Here is a 22,481-nt window from a genome sequence, read left to right on the forward strand (position 1 = left end):
TTGAAGTTTATCCGTGAGGAAACTGGGAGAATAGCTGAATCTTTCACATTCCAAATATAAGTCCCCTGATTGAACGAAGTCATATTCTTCTCCAAAGTGTTCTGAATGATTTTGCTTATGAAATATTTGTGTATGTGCCTGAGGCCCGCAGAATAAGCTCTGAGTCCAGGGGGTGTCCTTCTCATCGGCCTAGATCCCAGATTTCACTAATAATGTGTTGAATGGGGCATCTTTGCTTAGAATAGCCCTTCTTTTCCTTCTTTGTTGCACTTCTTTTGATAAAGATGGTGCTGGGCTACTTATTTTAATTAAGTCAATCATGTTTGTTTCTTTTTAAAGATTATGGCACCAAACGCTATGACATGCTTAAGGTTTTGGTGCCTGAAAAACCAGTCCTTAATCTGATTGCTTATCACGGTTTTTTCCTCTTTAGTTTCTTATGTTAAATTCCAGTAGTTCAACTAAGCTTTTTAACTGAAGAATCCTAATGGAGAATTATGAGTTTAGTAGGTTGAACGGATATGGGTAGAGAAAAAGAGAAGCTCCTGGGAATCTTAGTATGCCGAGAGGTTAACTCATATTTTGGTGTGTAGTAGATCCTGTTTCTTTGCATTTTTGGAGTGAACTTTGCATTTTGGCGATGAATGAGACTGGTTTTGTTTTTGTTGATTTTTTATTTTAAATTGAGGTGAGGTTTATATAACATGAAATTAACAATCTTAAAGTGATCAGTTCAGTGGCATTTCATGTATTTGTGAGATTGTGCAGCCACCATGCTATCTAGTTGCAAAACGTTTTCATCACCCTAAGCCGATTAAGTAGCTACTCCCCATTAAACCGCTTCTCCCAGTCCCTGGAAACCACCAAGCTGCTTTCTGTCTCTAAGGATTTACCTAGTGCAGATAGTTCACATAAATTATCATAAAGTATGTAAGCTTTTGTGTCTGGCTTCTTTCACTCAGCATAACGTTCTCCAGGTTCGTCCACCTCATGGCGTGTATCAGCATTCATTCCTGTTATGACTAAGTAATATTCCATTATATGTCTGTTCCACAGTTTGTTTGTCCCCTCATCCTTTGAGAGACATTTGTTTCATCTCTACCTTTTGGCCGTTGTCAACACTGCTGCTATGTACATGTCTGTACGTGCATTTGCTGAAGTCCTTGATTTTAATTTTGTGTGTGTGTGTATACCTAGGAGTGGAATTACTGGGTTCCGTAGTAATTCTGTGTTTACCTTTTGAGCAACTGCTATACTATAGACTCTTTTCCATAGCAGCTGGTGGGAATCATTTTACATTCCCACCAGCCATGTGTTAGGGTTCTGATTTCTTTACTTCTCAGCAGTGCTTGTTGTTTTCCACTTTTTTTCCTTGCAGCTACCCTGCTGGGTAGGTAGAAGTGTCTCACTGTGGTTGGGTTTGCATTTCCATAATAGCTAATGAGAATGAAGATTGTTGTCATGTGCTGATTGTCCACCTGTATATCTTTGGAGAAATGTCCCTTCAAATCCTTGGCTCATTTTAAAACTGGATTTTTTTTTTTTTGCCTTTTTATTTTAATTTTAATATAAGGCATTTTAAAACACCTTATATCATATGGATACAGATCCCACATCAGATATATGGTTTGCAAATATCTTCTCCCATTCTGTGGATTATCTTTTTGCTTTCTTGATGATGTCTTTTGGAAGGACGAAAGCTTTAATTTTGTTGAACCCAAAATTTTTTGGTCACTTGTGCTTTTGGTATCATGAAAACTAGATTTTAACTCTGAATTTATTAGTCCCTTTTTGATAATAGAGATTAGTGGAAACAGGAGAATAATCTAAATAAAATCTCATCGAAATGCTCTAGAGTATAGTTAGGCTGCAACATTCCTAAAGTTTACGGTTCTTAAACCCCAGAGAAACACAACAGGGTCGAATTGGAGGAATGTGGTATGATGAACCTTTGTTTTCTTTTCATCATTAAGGGACTTCTGATTTCTTGCTAGGACTTACAGATGCAATAATGCTGATTGTTTTCCTGGCAGAGAATAGAGCTGATTCTTGGACCCTTGGAATGCCTGGCTTAGTTTTTTCTTGTTTTGTTACCTCTGAAGATATATAGTCATCCTTTTCTGTCTGAATTTTAAGCCACTGAAATTATCAGGAAAGGGGAAATGTCAGTTTGTCTTCTGACAAATGAATCTTTGTGCAGGAAAAACAACATAACCTTGATCTTCTGCAACTTGAGTCAGACTCTTTTTTCCCATAATTAAAAAAAGAAAGTATCATCTTTATAGCGTAGGTTTAGACCTTTGCTTATGAGTACTTGCATACCTGCATGAGTACATGTGTATGAGCCGTGCATGTCTTCTGATTGTTACTGTCTTTCCACCTCTAGCTTACAGGAGGGGACAGGACGGCCTGTGTCTTCCAACAAAGCCATTACCTGCGCAGAGCTCGTCTTGGACGTCTCACCAAAGACACAGAGAGTCATTTTAAAGAAGAAGGTAAGCGAGCTTAGAATTTGGAATTTAGAAGAACAGATTTTTAGCCCTGGAAGGGACTCAGGGCATGGATCCAACCCCTCGTGTTACAGATGAGTAAATGGAGACTTAGGCCCACCCTTCGGGTGGAACTTGGATGTCTCGACTGCTCCGATTTGTGTTCTTGACCCTGTCCCATGGTACCTGCTCTATGAATTCCAGGCCTTTCTTAATGTTCGATACCTTTTTAGGAGAACTTAATTCTTTTTATTTTTTTATTTTTTGGTCTTTTTAAGGCCACACCTGCATATAGGGAAGTTCCCGGGCTAGGGGTTGAATTGGAACTGCAGCTGCCAGCCTACGCCACAGCCGTAGCAATGCCAGATCCGAGCTGCAGCTGTGACTTACACTGCAGCTTTTGGTGACACTGGATCCTTTAATCCACTGAGTGAGGCCAGGGATTGAACCTGCATCCTCATGGATACTAACTGGGTTCTTAAGCTGCTGAGCCACAACGGGAACTCTGAGAACTTAATTCTTGAATTTATTTTTTTTCACATTTACAGTTTGTCATTGTCATTATTCTTTTCTCTTTTAACATTCCCCTCACCTGCTCTTCCCTCAACTCAATGGAAAAAATGATCAAACTTGACAATATTTTCCCCTTTTATGACAACGTTCTTTTAAAATTTAATTTAATTTAATCTTTTATGCCAACATTCTTTTTGAGTCAATTTAGGGCAATTTTTAGGCTAATAGACCTAGATATTGAGAGAGAGAGTAAACTTTGATCAGAAATATTGTAAGTGACAGAAGGACTGGTAATGAATAGTTCAGGCTTCAGAATGAAAGATGTTTGAGAATGCAGGTGCAGAAACCATTCAGAGGAGATAGATCACCAGCTGTAATTATTTCATGTGCTCTGTTTGTTTTCAGTTTCAGTGTACATTAAAAACGAACAATAAAAAGTAAAAACTGCTGTACAGTTTTTTTGTTTTGTTCTCAATTTGTTTTCAGTGCCAGTGTAAGACCAACTGTAATTATTTGAAACACATTTATCTGAGGGGTGTGTTCTGGAAAATTTTGCATAATATAAATCATATAATCCAAAAATAACCCTAACAGAGGATGTGTGGCCCTAATGCTGACAAAGGATGTCCTTTGATCACCTAAGGTGGTGTCACATGTGACAGGAATGTCTCTGGTTTGTGCTTCATTTGGCTTTGAGGTTTATACAACTCATCACATTTTTATTTTTATTTATTTATTTTTGTCTTTCTAGGGCTGTACCTGAGTCATCACATGTTTAATGGTGGGGGTTAGATTCAAATCATTTCAGACTTTGCACATCAAAAGGAACTTTATATTTTTAATTCAGTTTTATATTTTTAAATAGCTTTATTGAGATGTAATTCTTTTTTTTTTTCTTTTTTTTTTTTTTTTCCTTTTGTCTTTTCTAAGGCTGCACCCACGGCACATGGAGGTTCCCAGGCTCCGGGTCTAATCGGAGCTATAGCCGCCGGCCTATACCACAGCCACAGCAATGTGGGATCCGAGGCGTATCTGCGAGCCACACCACAGCTCACAGCAACGCGGGATCCTTAACCCACTGAGCAAGGCCAGGGATCGAACCTGCAACCTCCTGGTTCCTAGTCGGATTCATTAACCACTGAGCCATGACGGGAACTCCGAGATGTAATTCATATACTATACAAATCACCCATTTAGAATATACAATTCAGTGGTTTTTAGTCTATCCATGGTATGTACACACCCATAGCCACACTCAATTTTAGCACATCTTCATTACCTCCAGAAGGAAGCCTGTAACCTTTCGTGATCACCCCTACATTCCCTTCCCAGCCCTAAACAATCATTAATCTACCTTCTGTGACTATAGGCTCCCCTCCTCTGGGCTTTTATATGCGTGGTCTTTAATGACAGGCTTCTTTCACGTAGCCTAATGTTTTCTTTTATTCTTTTTATTTTATGATTTTTATTTTTCCATTATAGTTGATTTACTGTGTTCTATCAGTTTTTACTGTACAGCAGAGTGACCCAGTCATACATATTATACATTCTTTTTCTCACATTATCCTCCATTATGTTCCATCACAAGTGACTAGATATAGGTCCCTGTGCTCTACAGCAGAACGTCATTGCTTATCCACTCCAGATGCTATAACTTACATCTACTAACCGCAGACTTCCAGTCCATCGCATTCCATCCCCTCTCCCCCTTGGCAATCACAAGTCTGTTCTTCAAGTCCATGAGTTTCTTTTCTGTGGAAAGGTTCATTTGTGCTGTATATTAGGTTCTGGATATAAGTGGTATCATATGGTATTTGTCTTTCTCTTTCTGACTGACTTCAGTTAGTATGAGGATCTCTAGTTCCATCCATGTTGCTGCAAATGGCATGATTTTGTTCTTGTTTATGGCTGAGTAGTATTCCATTGTGTATATATATATACCATATCTTCTTAGTGCATTCATCTGTCAAAGGACATTTAGGTTGTTCTCATGTCTTTTTTTTTTTTTTATTTTCCCACTGTACAGCAAGGGGGTCAGGTTATCCTTAGATGTATACATTGCAGTTACAGTTTTTTCCCCCACCCTTTCTTCTGTTGCAACATGAGTATCTAGACATAGTTCTCAATGCTATTCATCAGGATGTTCTCATGTCTTAGCTGTTGTGAACAGTGCTACAAAGAACGTAGGGGTGCATGTAGCTTTTTCAATGAAAGTTTTATCTGGATGTATGGCCAAGAGTTGCATTGCTGGGTCATATGGTAGTTCTATATTTAATTTTCTGAGGTACCTCCATACTGTTTTCCGTAGTGGTTGTACCAATTCACATTCCCACCAACAGTGTAGGAGGGTTCCCTTTTCTCCACACCCTCTCCAGCATTTGTTATTTGTTGGGGGTTTTTTTTGTTTTTTGCTTTTTTGTCTTTTTGTCTTTTCTAGGGCCGCTCCCACAGCATATGGAGGTTCCCAGGGTAGGGGTCTAATTGGAGCTGTAGCCGCTGGCCTACACCACAGTGACAGCAACATGGGATCCGAGCTGAGTCTGCGACCTACCCATAGCTCATGGCAACACCGGATCCTTAACCCACTGAACAAGGCCAGGGATTGAACCCACAACCTCATGGTTCCTAGTCGAATTCGTTAACCTCTGCGCCATGACGGGAACTCCAGCATTTGTTATTTGTTGACTTGCTAATGATAGCCATTCTGACAAATAGGTGTGAGATGGTACCTCATAGCAGTTTTAATTTGCATTTCTCTAATAATTAGTGATGTTGAGCATTTTTTCATGTGCTTGTTGGAATTTATCTTAATGTTTTAAAGTTTATCTCTCTATTAAGCTACTAATACTTCTATGTGTATTTTTACATAGCAGCAGTTGAATGTCATATAATTAAAATTTGCTTAAAATATTATCATATACATTTATTTATTTATCTTTTTAGGGACACATCTCCAGCATATGGAAGTTCCCAGGCTAGGGGTTGAGTTAGTGCTGCAGCTACCAGGCTATACCACAGCCACAGCAATGTGGGAGCCAAGCCGTGTCTGCGATCTACACCACAGCTCATGGCAACAACGGATCCTTAACCCACTGAGTGAGGCCAGGGATCAAACCTGTGTCGGGGACTCCTCAGTGCCAGATCCTTTAACCCGCTGCATCAGGCCAGGGATCAGACCTGTGCTTCTGCAGTGATCTGAGCCGTTGCAGTTGAATTCTTAACCCACTGCACCACAGTGGGAACTCCCTATGAAATAAGATTTGTAAGTGGTGATGAGTAAAGCGACTGTGAAGCATAGTAATTAAAAGTGAACCCCTTTTTTAGACTTTTATTGAACATTTTGAAAAAGGAAATTTTGAAAGGCAATAATCTAAAAATAAAAGAGTCTGGTAGAAATCAAGTTAACTGGGGGGGAAACATGCAAGGGCCCTTGGAAATGACGTTGCAGGTGACCTTCACAGAATGTTCAGGGTGATGAGGATGTTAGGGTGACTGAAAACCAGCTCGGGAATCACGTGATTTAAAAGTGGGATAGGATCACCGGTTGTGCTCAGCAAAACACGAATAATAACTATACATGTGATTTCCAAAGGCTGGGTGATGGTTAAGTAGACAAAAACAGATTTTTTTATTAAGGAGCAAAAAATATTTTAAGTAAAATTTCATAATTTTTTTTTTTTTTAACATACTTTCACAGTTGTTAATGTCACTTAATGAGGATGAAAACTGGCAAATGGGAGGGTGGGTGATAAATGAATTGTACTGACCTCTAAAACTAGGCAGAGTTCTTTGCATTGGCCTTAGGCAGTGGACCTGGGCGCTTGAGTTAGAAACCAAGAGTGGAAGTTTGATACCTTATATTTTTGTTTATTTGTTTGCTTGGTTTTTCTTTTTTTACTTTTTATTTTGCAAGAATCTCAAATTTACAGAAACGTTGGCAGAAATTCTGTAGAAGCGATGCTGTCACTTTGATTTGTCCTGTTGCTGGAAATAGTAACTTTAGCGCTTGCTGCAGGTGGGTCTGCCAGCCTTCTCACTGTGAAGGGAAGATTTTCCTTTTCCCTTGCTTTTAGTAAATATTTTGTGGAGCGGTCCTTTGGGACCGTGTGAGTATCCTGTTCCACATCACATTGTCTACGTGTGTATGTGTGAGCACGCGTGCATGTGCGTTAGCCTGGGCTTCCACGACCAAATGCTGTAGACTAAACAGTGGGAATTTACTTCTCACAGTTCTAGAGCCCGGGAGGTTCGGGATCAGGGTGCTGGCCAACTCGGTTCCTGGAGTGGGTCCTTTGCTTGCTTTGTGGACTGCTGCCTCCCTACTCTGTCCTCAGGTATTAGAGAAGAAGTTAGGGGGCAGGGGTGAAGGGAGAGGAGAAAGCAAGCTTTGGCACAAGGGCACTCATCCCATCAGGAGAACCCCTCACTTTTTGACCTCCTCTAAACCTAATTGTCACCCAAAGGCCCCGCTTCGAAGTACCATCACAGCTGCTGGTTAGGCCTTCAGCATAAGGATTTGACGGGGCGCAGTTTGGTCCATAGCTTTGCGTATGTCACTGTGGCTCTCTGTGTTACCTGTGACCATCAGGATTTCTCTTTATGCTCAGTTTTCATATTCGGCCAAAGGGAGCATCTTTAACCTTCTGTGTCCTTTGGATGTTTGCCCCTCATTCCTTGAGTATGTTCTGACTTTCTGACACAGCAAGTTATTCAGGGCCCACTTTGTACTTGCCCTGCAGCATTCTTGGAATTTGCCGCTTCTTTCAGGAGTCTCAGTCCCTTCTATCAGAGAATGGAATTTAGAAACGTAAAATAGGAACACCTCGTTGTGGTGGTACTGTTCCCAGACTCTCAAGGGACAGACTTAGGGATTTTTTTGGATACATGACACATATCTGCACACACACACTTGCACATACTGTATCTGTGTATGTGCATAACATGTATGCATGTGCAATACATGTCTTATGTGTGTACTTATTTACTACACATTTCTCTCTCTCCTCTTTTTAACTGAAGTATGGTTGATGTACAGTGTTGTGCCAATTTCTGCTGTACAGCAAAGTGACCCAGGCATACACATATATACATTCCTTTTCTCATAGTGTCTTTCATCATGTTTTATCCTAAGAGGTCTCCATATGTTAAAAACCAGCAATTCACACGATCGTTCTCATTCCACTCCGGCATCATAAAGTTCATTCTGATTTCTTCCCTCTTCGTATTTGTGATTCCTTTGTCCAACACTAAGAACGTCTTTACAAATTTGATCAGTTCTCCCGAACATAACCCATCTTCTCTGGCCCCCGTGGACACACCTGTTACCGGCATGGGCTTTGATCTCCAACGTGCTGGGCAGCTCTCTTTCCAACCTCCACCCCTTGCCAGGCGGCCATCGCCATCTCTCTTTGTCTCTGACAACCACACAGGGCCCGCCTCCCCAACCCCTTGATAGGGATCATCACCCACCTTGGGTTTCAGCATCACACTCTGGGCTGGGCCCCCATGGCCTTCTCCCTTCCTCAGTTTCATCTGAAGGGTTTAGGACTCAGTCGTGAGGGGAGGGGGCAGGGGAAGGGAGCTAGAGGAGAATGGTGGATCTCAGATATTTAAAAGGAGGTTTGGGTAGTTTCCAGCGATGGTGAGCCTATACGTCTGGGCAGGAAATAGAGGGATCTGTGGTTTGATTCCTGCTCTGGAGCATCTCCAGGAAAATTGAGTTGCTTTTCCATGCGGTTTTGGTGCTGTGGGTAGATGTATTCTCTGACTGTGAACAGAGAAGTAAAGCTGTGGGGATCACAGGTGTAGAAGTGCGGCTCAGTTTCATCTCTCTTCACAGACGTAGGAGGCAGTAGCACAAGTAGAAAGAGCACCGTATCTTCTAGGTTTGAGTTCTGGCTTTGCCGCTTAAAGATTATGCTATCTGGTATTTCACGTTCCTACCTGAGCCTTGTTTTCCCACACTGCTCTCCCAGGTTTGTGAGGAAGATCAACTAAGACAATGTACATAATGTGCTGTGTAAAGAGATGTAATCATGATAACATCACAGGCGTTTATTTTTTATTTTTTTATTTTTTTGTTAGGGCCGCACCCGTGGCACATGGAGGTTCCCAGGCTAGGGGTGTAATCGGAGCTGTAGCCGCTGGCCTATGCCACAGCCACAGCAATGCCAGATCCGAGCCACATCTGAGACCTACACCACAGTTCACGGCAACGCCGGATCCTTAACCCACTGAGCAAGACCAGGGATCGAACCCTCAACCTCGTGATTCCTAGTCGGATTCGTTTCCGCTGCACCATGACGGGAACTCCACAGACGTTTATTGAGGCATCGCCCTGTGCCAGGCATGTGCTAAAAGTGCCTTGTACTTATTAGACATTCTGTAAGAACCCTAAGAGGTAGCTTCGTTTCCCCATGTGATAGACCAGGAAACAGGCTCTGAGAGATTTAACACCATTTCAAGGGTCACTTAGCTAGCAAGCAATGCAGCTGGGCTTTAAATCCCGGCATTTGTCTCCAGCATTCATATTACTTTGTAGAATGTAATGGGAAAGCTGTCTCCACTGCAGGGCAGCATGTGGATGCATCTGTGGTGCCCAGGGGGTCTGCTGCTCCAGTGGAGCTCCCACCTGGCGAGAGAGGATGTGATCCTGGAGGGTCTATCTGGAGGATACGTCCCCATAGAAGGAGTGTTCCTGAAATGAAAGTATATTGGTTGTGTTTAAAAAAAGAGAAAAAAGATAGGGTAGCAGAGTGGTTAAGCATGTGGCTCTGGACCCGCGTTGCAGGGACTCACATCTTCCCTCCGTCACCTGCTGGAGAAGTTTCCTTACCTCACTGAGCCTTAACTTCTTCCTTTGTAAGTAAGAGTAATGATAGTATATACGTCATTGAATTGTTTTGGGGGAATCAATGAAATACTATGTGTAAATCACACCGATCCGTGCCTGGCACAGTAAATAGTCAAGGAGTGTCATTACCGTTGTTATTGTTACTTCTTGTATATAAGGGATTATGTAGACTTTACTGGATTGACCTGGAAGTCCAAGTGCTGTTTGTAAAACTGCTCCTAAGGAGAAAATATGTTTAGAATCCAGAGCAATCTGTTTAGTATGATCTGTGAATACAGTCAGCTCCATTGAACACAGAAACCATCCATATACATGCTTCCATTATAAACATGGGATGGGGGAGAGCTCTGGTAAGTTCTGGTTGTCCCCCAGCCATGAGGATAGCCACGTATGGAGAATATCATACATACTTTATGTAATTGGATCACCCTTTCAGGTAAGAGGGTCACCATCTGGAACAGCAGTTATCTTGGGCTCAGAGCTAGTGGAGGAGATTATATTGAACCTTGACTAATTAGTTTGCTCAGAAAGTATGAAGTATATGAAAAAAATAAAATTTTCAAATTTACAGTATTGTCATTTGGAGTGGTTTGGGTCAAGCGTTTAGCCTTTCATCCTAGGGGCAACTAGAGATTGACCACACTGAAAGTTTGAATTAGCATTTGTATGATGCAGAAAATGTCTTTTAGCACAGTTCCTGCTTCCTGTATGAAGCTCTCGAAACCCTGTGGCTGCACACGAAGCCCTCTCTGTCTCTGTCCAACAGGAACCGGGGAAGCGTTCCCAGCTGTGGAGGATGACTGGCACAGGCATGCTGGCCCATGAGGGCTCTTCCGTGCCTCACAACCCCAGCAAGCCCTCGGCCGCCCGCTCCACTGAGGGCTCTGCCATCCTGGATATCGCAGGTCTGGCTGCGGTCACTGACAACAGGTAACATTCTAGGCAGCTCTTGAGTCCGGTTCACTGGCTGCAGATTGAGACCCAAAGGACATTGACGCCAAAAAGCAAGAGTCTATAAGTGAAGTACAAATTCTTATTTTTCTTCACTGACAGAAACCTGTTGTATTTCTAACTATGAGTGTTGGATTTCTATTTTATATTTTAAAATTATTGTGGAAATGCCCATGGGGATTTTAAAAAATAATCAGACAACAAGAAGGATATGTTATGAAAAGTGAATGTCTTTTCACCCAAACTTATATCCACCATTGCTCCCTAGAAATGAATAGTTTTTTTTTTTAAATCTAAGAATTCTGTTAAATCCTTAGAAAGCAAGAATAAACTATTAAGAGAATAATCAAATGTGTTTTTATGACTAACTCCTTGGGTTGAAATGAGGTTTTTAACTTTGAATACGTTACTTTATCAGCCTGTGCCTCAGTTTCTCTATGAAATCAGTGTTTGTTTTCAGTTAATACCTCATGTACTTTCAGAATGATGACTTACAAGTTAAAACTCCATATAAAATAATAGTATTTGGAAATAGAACAAAGTTTTTTTCTTTCCTTTTTCTTTTTTTTAATTGTCTTTTTGTCTTTTCTAGGTCCGCACCTGCACCCGAGGCACATGGAGGTTCCCAGGCTAGGGGTCGAATCATAGCTGTAGCCACCAGCCTATGCCAGAGCCACAGCAACGCGAGATCCGAGCCATGTTTGCGACCTGCGCCACAGCTCATGGCAACGCCAGATCCTTAACCCACTGGGCGAGGCCAGGGATCGAACCCGCAACCTCATGGATGCTAGTCGGGTTCATTAACTGCTGAGCCATGACAGGAACTCCCGAACAAAGTTTTTTTCAATTTTATTTCATTTCATGTAAAACATTTAATTCTGAAGTTTAGTTGATTTACAGTGTCGTGTTAGTAAAAAGATTTTTGAAAATATTTTAAATACCCTTCTCATATTGCATGACAACTTGGACAGCTTGTCATTGTGAGGGAGTAGGACCCTGTATCACACGCATTAAATTATAAATCCTCAAAATATTAATATTTGTGTCCTCGTTGCTTTCCATTTTGTTTTATTCTCTCCTCCCTGAGCGGTGCCTAGCTGCTGTTGGAGTCAAGCTAACTGCTCATTAGATTTTAAGTGTGGAGGAAAGAAGAATAAAACCGCTATCCTGATACTCTCTTCAGGCCTGAAACATTTGACTCGGAGGACTCAATACATTTTCCTTTCTTCCAGATATGAGCCACTGATGCTAAGAAAGCCCGATCGCAGGCGAAGCACAACCCAGACCTGGAGTTTCCGAGAAGGCAGACTGACCTGTGGGCTACACGGCTTGGTTGTCCAGGTCAGTAGTTTTTGACACCCCCAGTTGCAGCAAGCAGTGGTTGAGTGTTTTTTTTTGAAACAAAGTCTCGATTAGGATATACATAGATGTTGAATGGGAAAAAAAGATAATTTTTTCTTTTTACGTATTATTTCATGTTAGTCAGGAAAGCCACTTTGGTCGTGCCCCCGTGTGTGTTTACACGGGAAATGTTCCTGAAGGTGAAGTGTAAGAAACGTACCAGGGATGGTCCCCTCTGAGTGGTGGCTCCTCCCCCGCCCCCCTCGCCACTGCCCCCTCAGCTTAATCTGGAGCTTTTTTTTTTTTATTTTGATGAGATAAATTGCATATGTAATTTTAAAGAGAAAGAAAGAAAAATATCAGCTAAAAGCCCACCACTAATTTAGACGGATTCGTTTTAGACCTAGGGAGTTAAAATAGTCTTTTATAAAGTGTTCAGGGAGATGCTGAGCCATCATCGTGGGCTCACGGGCTCTGCATGCTCTAGATTTGTTTACTTCTGCCTTCTTAGTGGTGTTCACATTAACATTTCATTGTTGTAGCAAATGTCAAAGTGAAGATTGCTCGGCAGTTTCCCCTGCCTTTGACTCAGCCAGTCCACCCCATGATAAACTCCCAGGTACTTTATAAGCAAATGGGTGTTTGGCAAATTACCAGGAGTTTAGCTTTTCTGTCCTTCTGGCTTCAGGCCAGGAATGAGACCATGGGTCTGAGACGAGAGGGTCGGAAGAGGTCTCAGAAGTTCGGGCACAGAGCAGAACAACACGTGTGACTGTGTGTGCCGTTCTGCCTTAGCCTGGGGTTTTACCCAGAAGAAGACACTAGAACGTCAGGCCCAGGCTAGAGAGCGCTTAGCATGTTTGGCCCTGGTGGAAACCAGGCAGTCTTTCCATAATGGAAGATTGTTCTCCAGGGCAGCGAGCAAAACTGTAAGGAGCCTCTGACTGCTGCTTGGTGAGATTTATTTTCTTTATCTCTCTTGCCCTGAGCTTTTTTCATCAAAGACAAGCTGCTTACTTATTGGAGGCACACATCTGGAATGGATTTGGGATTTTCAATTAGCAATGCAATTCAGACTTCTAGAGGCAAAGAGGGCTTGTCGTGATAGTTGGGTTCCATGTCTGACCCTGACTTGACTTCTAGTTTGTTTCTAAAGCCCATGTAATTCCAGTTCTCTTGGAGCATCATTGCCATCCCACCCCCGAAAGAAATCCCTTTGTGGTGTTTGTTGTTCCTCGAATCGATTTCGTCATTTCTCTGGTTGTAAGCGACTCTATAACAACAGTATTCAGCAGAGCAGAATGTGTTTTGGTTAGGGAAATAAGCTTGTTGCAATCTTATTATTCTGAATAAAGTAATTGAAGGCATTAAAACATTTTCTGACACTGCCCTTATAAGGTTGAGTAGGCACTTTCTTTGTAAACTTGAAATAGTCATAAAAGCTTTCTCCATGTTGAAATCTGTACTGTAAACCCAGCTCAAATTTTCCTTTTCATTACTCACTATTTAAAACTAACAGAGGGGAGTCCAGATGCTCTAGCGATTGTCTCCTCTCGCCCTGTATTCCGTCTCCCAAAGGCATCATCCCACAGATGCCTTGTACCTGGTGCATGTAACGAGAAGGTGCTTTCCTCCAAAGGCCTGTATAATTGGCTCTCAGATGCCATTCACAGTTCCCTATTTCATTCTAGAGGAGGCACCCTCTTTTGAATATTTGAGTTGATTGTCCTGCCATATGCCTGTTCAAGGAGGTTTTCAGCTCTAGAATTTGCTTTTTCTTGGAAAACTGAGTGACCGTGATAATTTTGAAGTTTTCAGATTTTTAAGCATGCCCTAACAAGAATACTCAGAGACATGGGGCTTTTCGTATATATATTTTTTAAGCTTATCTTAATGACTAGAAGTTATTACTAAGCCAATATACTATATTCACAGAAATTTATCTTATCCAGAATTCCCTAAGTTCATTTAGTATAAAGTTCCATCTTGCTCAAGTAATCCTACTATTCTTTAGCATCTGTAAAGCTGAAAAAATAGTAAATGCTTTGCTATATGTTGACAATCACCCATCAGAGGGGAATTTAAATTTGGTAAATTCTTTCAAATAACATGTTACATTGTCGAAGTCAATGCCTTTGCCTTTGCCTTTTCTTATACATTTTAACTCTGTCTTTTAGGCCAAAGGAGGGCTTTCTGGCTTGTTTGATGGAGCTGAAGTTGTTCTTGGTCCTGACACTTCCGTGGAGCTTTTGGGGCCAGTTCCGCCTGAACAACAGTTTGTTCACCAAAAAATGCGGCCTGGTTCTGGAATGTTATCCATCAGAGTCATCCCAGATGGCCCAACTAGAGCCCTCCAGGTGATAATTTATCCTACGATCTGACACGAATCTCAGTGTGCTCTCCCCCTGCCGTGGTTAGCTGTGCAACAGACATTCATGGAACTGCCTGTGCTGGATATAAGGATATGGTGTTCTTCTATATAAAATGCGGATAAAACCCAACTCATGAAAATGTTATAAGAATTAAAGTATAAGTAAAATGCAAGATGATATTTTTGAAAAATTTAAGAGTTGAAGATAATGCCAAGAATAGTATATATTATTCTATCAGTGTCGTATATATTTATTATATAAATGAATAATTGATCTATTAATGACATTAACAACAAGAAGACAAATGAGGTCTCTAATCAGACACTTGAAATCTGTGTTATGAAAGTAGGAGTGGTGGAAGTTATGAGGCATATACAGAAAGGATTGTATCCCTGTATTTGGAGACTGGCAGGGGCTTTCCAAGACGGAAATACTGCTTTAGCGGAGAGCTCAAGGTTAACTGAAAGGAGTTAGCCAAGTCAGGAAGCAAAGACAGAGGGGCTGTGCCCTAAGGACGAGAGTGTTCATTCAACAGTTACTGAGCACCTATTAGAACCAGGTAGGGTTCTAGGTACTGAGCCTAGACTAGGGAACAGACAAAACTCCCTCTGTTTATGGGCTTATGTTCTAGTGGGGTAGACAAACAATAAGCAATAAACAAAATTAGGCAATTATGTATATTTGGAAAGCTGATAAATGAAGGCCTGGAGGTAAAAGAGAGTGATCCAACTAGCACATGGAATATGCTAAGAAATCGGCGGGGAGCAGAAGCAGGGGCCAGATCCTTAAAGGCCTGATATTGCTAAAGATTTTGTGGTTTTTCTGTGGCAACATAGAGTCAGGGTGTGACATGATCGGCAATGTGTTTTAAATTGCTCACTCTGGCTGCAATGTGGAGGATTGGAATGGAGTAAACTTGGTGATGGAGAAAGACCCATTAGGAGGGAATTGGATGCAATTATGGTGACCCAAATTAGAATAAATGGCAGGGGTGGGCCTGAGGAGGTTGGGGAGAAGTGACTAGAGATGAAAGCTTAGTAAGGAGTAGAGGCCGTCAGACTTAGCAATTGATTGACTATGGGAATGAGAGTGAGGGAGGCCTCAAGAATGGACCTCAAGGTTTTGGTTTGGGTGTCTAAGAGGATGATAATCTCCATCAGTAAGAGATGGACACAAAGCGGACCTCTGGAGGGAAACGAGGAGTTCGTTTTGGACTTGCTAAGTGTGTGATATCTGCATGAAGGTGTCCAGAAGTCCATGTAAATGTGCTTTGGGTCAGGGAGAGGTCTGTGCTGGCGATACGGATTTATGAGGTCATGGCGGATTAGAGCGCTAAGTCTAAAAGAAAGGATGGTGGTGGGAACAGTGAATCTCTGAGATAGTGCATCATAATCCACACTGCCTCTTTCAAAAGTACTCCTCTTTTAAGGCCAAAAATGAATGTCATGATCCTGAGGTTTGCATAGTTTGCCTTGAGCTCTGATTCTAGGTCACCCACAGAGGCCTAATCCCCACTGTGTGCAGCTCTCAGGATCTCCAGCTTGGTGTTCATCATACAGACTCAAAATCAAGTTGACTTCAAGTTTTTTTATGTGTCTTACCTTAGCAGTGCTTTGGAAACCATTAACTTGCATAGGATGCTTGAGCATACAGTAACTTTCGACTCATACAGTTGGTGTGGGTTGGGTTTCGCTATGGAAGTCTGCGCCCTCTCAGTAAGTCGTGCTTTATTGGACCTCAGATAACAGATTTCTCCCAACGAAAAAGTGACCGTTCATCATATGAAGTGGATGAACTTCCTGTTACTGAACAGGAGCTGCAGAAATTAAAGAATCCAGACACAGAGCAGGAACTGGAGGTAAGTTTTAACTACTGCAAGGCCATTTCTTTTTTTCTTTTATTCTTTTTTTTTTTTTTTTTTTTTTTTTTTTTTTGTCTTTTTGTCTTTTTGCCTTTTTGCCTTTTCTAGGGCCACTTCCCGCGGCATATGGAGGTTCCCTAGGGGTCGAATGGGAGCTGTAGCCGCCAGTCTATGCCAGAGCCACAGCAACGTGGGATCTGAGCTGCGTCTGCAACCTACATCACAGCTCATGGCGACGCCAGATCCTTAACCCACTGAGCAAGGCCAGGGATCAAACCCGCAACCTCATGGTTCCTACTCGGATTCGTTAACCACTGAGCCACGACAGGAACTCCAAGGTCATTTCTTTCTTACAAACTTCTTTAGAATTTTGCTCTTTGGTTTTCTCAGCTTAGACCTTCTCTCTGCTTTCTGCCCTCTCTGACTTCTAAGTGTAGGTGTTATTTCAGAGTACTTAATGTTATCGCACCATGACTGTGTGAAAATGTTAGTTCAGTGACAGCTAAAGTCAAGGCAGAATGTAACAAAGGTTGCTCAAGTAAGATGAAAATAAAGAAAACTAAACTATTGGAATTTAGCTGGGACTGAAGGTTGAGAATCAGCAAACTCGGTTTTATCTTTTTAGTGCCCAGTTGACTCTAACATCTTCCTTCTGCTCTCCCCGTGTGGACATTGGAAAGAAAGTGCAAAGTTTGAAAAGGAACATGAGATGAGCATGAAAAGGCAGACTTACTTCGTATTTATTCAGTCATCCTAAAAAAAAAAAAATGTGTGAAGCACTGTTGGATGTTCTGGAAATTCAGTGAATAACTTATTAAGAGCTTGCCTCCCAAACAGGGAGAGAGATTCTCCAACAGCTCTTTTCCTGTAATGAAATGCAGAATGCCCTCGGAGCTCTGGCAGAGGCACTGGCAGAGGCACTGTCGTGTCACCGTGGAGTTCTGGTGGGGGAAGGAGTGTGCCCGGGGAAGAAGGCTTCTAGCGAGATGCTGGAATTCAAGCCGTCCAGGTGAATAGCACGGCTCTCCTAGGTGGTTTTCATCTGCTCAAAGGTCCAGTGGAGGGATTTAAAGCCATCATTTCCTTGTGCTCGCCTGGCTATTTTGAGCTCTATTTTAAACTGTCAGTGTGCCATGTTCTGTTTTCCTTTCAGGTGCTGGTCAAGTTGGAAGGTGGCATCGGGCTGTCTTTAATTAACAAAGTCCCGGAAGAACTGGTCTTTGCAAGTCTCACGGGAATCAGTGTGCACTACACGCAGTTGGCCACTAGTCATATGCTTGAACTCAGCATACAGGACGTTCAGGTGAGGGGGGAGGTGCAGAACTTGTTGATCCCCTGGTGTTCCTTCTGGGCAACTGACCAGATCCACTGCCTGATGCTCTAAAAACTTTAATGCTTCCGTGCAAATTTCTTGTGGCCTTTAGAAAATCATTGTGTGAAAATAATTGTTCCTACCTATACTTGTCTTACTAATTTTTCTGTACAGCAGAATTCTGAATATAGTAGCTAGTCCATCCATAGATAACTTAGTCGAGGTGGCAAGAAGGAAGGTAAACCCGTGGTTCCCCATTCTTGCCAAGAGAACAAACAATGGGAGTTCCCATCATGGTGCAGGGGAAACGAATCTGACCAGGAACCATGAGGTTGCAGGTTCGATCCGTGGCCTCTCTCAGTGGGTTAAGGATCTGGCATTGCCCTGAGTTGTGGTGTAGGTCACAGACGCAGCTTTGATCTGGCGTTGCTGTGGCTGTAGCGTAGGCCGGCAGCTACAGCTCCGATGAGACCCCTAGCCTGGGAACCTTTATATGCTGTGGATATGGCCCTAAAAGGACAAAAAAAAAAAAAAAAAAAAAAAGAGAGAGAGAGAGAGAACAAACAATGGAAATCATCTATCATTTTGAGGAAATAAAGTTCACCACATGGAGAAAAACAGTGGAAGTGGACTTGGGCTTCTGACCAAGATGGAGTAACAGGGACCAAATTTACTCTCCCACCTGGAACAACCCCCAAATCCAGATAAAATATGGGGTCAACAGACTTAAGACACTGCACATTATGCAACAAAGGACAGTGACCCCTTAGATGTGAGAAACAGAAGTGGGGAGCCCTGCAGTCACCCTAGCCTCTGCCGTGGAAAAGTTTCCAGGTCATGACCCTGGGAGGAGAGACTGAGACAGAACCCAGCAGAGTGGATGAGCTGAACAAGCAAGGCTAAGAGTCCTTGGGCCCAGGCAGCCAGAGCTCCTTGCACAGCAGACCTGGGAGGAGCGCACTGCACAGGAGGGAATCTTGGGAGATTTGCAGAGAGCCCTGTGAATATTCAGCAGAGGACAGATCGGTGGTCCCTGTGGGGAAACTACCATCCGAACTATCTAGGAGGGTCACAGGGACGGTGCCTGCTGCTCACCCCAGCCACACTGGGAAAACTAATAATTTATGGGACTTTGGGACAGTCTGAGGCCTCTGTGGTGAGCTGTGAGCTCTAGGCTGAGCACTGTTCCAGCCTACCTAACCGGTCAATCGTATAAAAGGAAGCTCTGAAAGGATCGATCTGTTCCCAAGTAAATTAACTGTATCCCTGAACAAAACTCAAGATTTAATGGAATACAGAAACATCCAGCACCCAACAAAGTAAAATAACAATATCTGGCATCCTATCAAAAATTACCAGATGTGCAAAGGGGCAGGAAAACATAATATATAATGAGGAGAAAAATCAGTCAAAACCAACCCAGAACTAACACAGATGTTAGAATATTCAGAGAAGGATGTTAAAACTTATTCTAACTGTATTCCATTCTAAATGTTCAAAAAGTTGAGACATGGAAGATATAAAAATCTCAAATCAAACTTCTAGAGATTAAAATGAAATGAAAAGTACACTGGATTTGATCAGTAGCAAACGACAGTACAGAGAAAAGATTGGGATTAGTGAACTTGAAGCGTTCATAGTAGAAACTGTCCAAATTGAAATACCCAGCGAGAAATAATCTAAGGAAAAAAAAAACCAGAACACACAGAGATCAGCATCAGTGGCCTATGAGAGACTCCATGTAACCTCATATGTGGTAAACCAGTTTCTCCACAGGAGAGAAGAGAGGAAGGGACAGAAAACAACATTTGAAGAAATTTTGGCCACAATTTTCCAAACTTAGTGAAAACTGTAAACAAAGTACGTCATCACCAGTGACTCAAAACCAGTGACAAAGCGTCCAGATTAAAAAAGCCACATTTCTGGCAAGGAACAGAGATGAGAGTGACACCTGCTTTCTCCTTGGGAGACGCCATACGTGAGGAGACAGGAAGCAACATCTTTCAAATGCTGAAGGGAAAAAAAACCTGCCAACCCAGAAGTCTGTGCCCAGCAAATATATCTTTCAAAAACAAGGCTGAATTAAAGGTGTTTTTAGACATTCAAAAACTAAAAGAACTCACTTCCAGCAGATCCACACCATAGAAAATGTTAAAGGGTGTCACTGAAGCAGAAGGAAATCGTGCTTCCATCCATGCGGGGACCCATTTTCAGGAGAATTTTTCCTTTATCATATTTCACAAATAGCAGAGTTTGGGCTAATTGACATCCCACTTGTTTGAGGACAGATTCAAAGTTAGTATCTTGTGCCTCTATTTATTCGCCTTTTTCGGTCTTACAGAGAAGATCCTGGGAGTCATCTGCTCTTCACTAATTTCATTAACTTTTTACTGTAACCGAGAAGTTTTTCCTATAATACTGCTTGATTTAATGCATGCTGTTAACTGTAGCAGATAAACAGATTTGAGAGTTTACTGTGATTACAGTGCTATGAGGAAGAATTTCTTTCAAAAATAGAAAATATCAGAGTTCCCGTCGTGGCTCAGTGGTTAACAAACCCGACTAGCAGCCGTGAGGACGTGGGTTTGATCCCTGGCCTTGCTCAATGGCTTGAGGATCCGGCGCTGCCGTGAGCTATGGTGTAGGTTGAAGACGTGGCTCAGATTCTATGTTGCTGTGGCTGTGGTGTAAGCCAGCAGCTACAGCTCCAACTGGACCCCTAGCCTGGGAACTTCCATATGCTATGGGTGCAGCCCTAAGAAGACAAAAAAAAAAAAAAAAAAAAAGTGTGTGGGGAAAGAGCAAAGAAAAGGTCAGGATAAGGTGGGACTTTATGGCCATTTCATCTGTTGGCTGTGACAGGTGACTCATTCAGTCATTAATTCTTACTGAGCTGTGAGCCAGGCTTGGAGTGAGGCTCTGGAGATACTGCCATGACTCAGATGAAGAAGCTACTGCTCTCTGAGCTGACAGCCTAGGTAGGGAAGAAGCCGGCCAACAGATGAGCAAGCAAGCAAGCAAATAAATAATTACAGCCTGGGATAACTGGTCTGAAGGAGTAAAGGGGGTTGGTGCTGCTTTGGGTAAAGTGCCCTGGGAGGGCTTTCCTGAGGACGTGAGAGCTGAGCTGACCTTGGAGGAGGAGAACGAATAGCCCAGAGAGAAGGATACTGGGGGTGGGGGGACGGGTTTTTGCACTGGGGGGAGGTTGGAGAGGCAGGCGGTGTCCGGATCAAGTGGGTCCCGGGCCCCGGAGGCTGTGCCAGAGGTGCAGTTCCTGCCCTAAGGGTGAGGGGAGCTGCTGCAGGGCGCACAGGCAGGAGACAGGACTTGATGTGCGTTTTGGAAAGAGCGCGTTGCCCGCCCTTTGGAGAGCATGTGGCAGGAAGCAAGGACAGGAGTAGGAAGCCATGCCCTAGAGCCAACAGAATGGCCCGCAGCCACTGACACGAGGGTGCTGAGGAAACTCGGGCTGCGAAAGAGAGGCCAAGGGCCGGGTGCCAGAAACACCTGCATTTGACGCCCGCCTCTCCCGGCTGCCCGGTGAACTGGGCAAGGGAGGACCTCTGCTAAGCTCCTTACTGGTAAAATGGGGAGGAGTAACACCTCACCTCCAGGGTCAAGGCGAGGGCTGTGTTCGGCCAGCGACGTGTGGGAAGCCCACTTGCGGGTCCTGGACACGCATCCTCCTCCTCCTCATGTGGGCCGTCAGGGTGACGCGGGACGTGGAGGCGGCTGCTCCCTGCAGGGAGCTGTGCACGTCCGTAAACTTGATGAGTGTTGGGGGGCGCTCCCGTGATGGTGATGGTGCTGCCGGGGCCATGCGTGAGCCCTTCCCGACGCCACCACTGTCATCCCATTTCTGGGAGGGAGCTGACTTGAGGGTGCGCAGCTGACACCATTTGCTGTGGCTTCTCTAGGGTTAGTTTCTTCAAGGAATTTGGAGCGAGAGAGAAGCCTTGTGGTTGAGAGTGCCAGCTTTGGGGACCGAAGGATGTCCTCGTCCCGTCACTGACTGGGCGCACAGCCTTAACCAAGGGCCTCTCTTCCTTGTCTGTGCCAGGAGAGGGATGTCCTGGTGGCGAGGGTGCGACAGAGCCCGAGTGTGGTGCCTCTGACACCCTGGCTCTCATGGGGCTTAAAGAGATAAAGCAGGTGAGGGGACTCACTTGGTGGTTAGCACACAGGACTCACCAGATAAAGTAGAGCTCCTGCCGTGGTCACTGCTATTATGATTGCTGCTCTAGTGAGAATGTATTTTTCCAAAGCTACTTTCCGAGTGACCTGCATGCTCTGGGACCCGGTCAAAGGGAAAAATAAAAACTGAACAACTTGTCTGTTTTTGTTTCTGTTTTGCTGCTTTTTTGTGTCCTAGGTGGACAATCAGCTCATTGGCACCACTCAGCCCTTCATGCTCTATGTGACTCCGCTGAGTAACGAGAACGAGGTCATCGAGACAGGCCCCGCCGTGCAGGTGAACGCGGTGAAGTTCCCCAGCAAGAGCGCGCTGACCAACATCTACAAGGTAGGCGGGTGGGCCTGATGGGATGTGGAAGGTTGGTTGGCTCTCCCACAGCCAAGGCTCAGAGCAGCAGTGCAGGCTGCAGGTAGCGTCCCGAGAGGGCAAGGCAAAAGTGACTCGAGGCATTATGTCGGGGCGTTGATGGAAACTCCTCTTCAAACTTGCTGTTCTCAGTCGTGTTGTCGATGACTCTGCAGGCGACAGTGCTAGACCCACAGGGGCCAGAGTCTGTTATTCATCAGTGTTAAGTCTCCGCAGGAAAGCATA

General features: G+C 43.4%; 1 protein-coding gene across 20 annotated transcripts in view; it reads left to right on the forward strand.

The window, feature by feature from the left end:
- Positions 1 to 22,481, forward strand: part of VPS13D (vacuolar protein sorting 13 homolog D) — a 256,641-nt gene that overhangs the window by 123,188 nt on the left and 110,972 nt on the right. For all 20 annotated transcript variants that reach the window (XR_002344906.2, XR_014807064.1, XR_014807062.1 and 17 more), the window contains 7 exons: positions 2,387 to 2,495; positions 10,622 to 10,785; positions 12,039 to 12,147; positions 14,325 to 14,504; positions 16,261 to 16,377; positions 17,534 to 17,683; positions 22,068 to 22,217. Coding sequence is in view for 6 of the 20 variants with exons in the window: in XM_021095374.2 (XP_020951033.1) it covers positions 2,387 to 2,495; positions 10,622 to 10,785; positions 12,039 to 12,147; positions 14,325 to 14,504; positions 16,261 to 16,377; positions 17,534 to 17,683; positions 22,068 to 22,217 (979 nt within the window). In the remaining 14 variants the exon portion in view is untranslated. The remainder of the gene's footprint in view (positions 1 to 2,386; positions 2,496 to 10,621; positions 10,786 to 12,038; positions 12,148 to 14,324; positions 14,505 to 16,260; positions 16,378 to 17,533; positions 17,684 to 22,067; positions 22,218 to 22,481) is intronic.

This window comes from Sus scrofa, chromosome 6, assembly GCF_054392235.1.
Source record: "Sus scrofa isolate SSC_HxYL_T2T_F1_AM1 chromosome 6, Sscrofa_HxYL_maternal_Yorkshire_Landrace_v2.0, whole genome shotgun sequence".
Lineage (NCBI taxonomy): Eukaryota > Metazoa > Chordata > Mammalia > Artiodactyla > Suidae > Sus > Sus scrofa.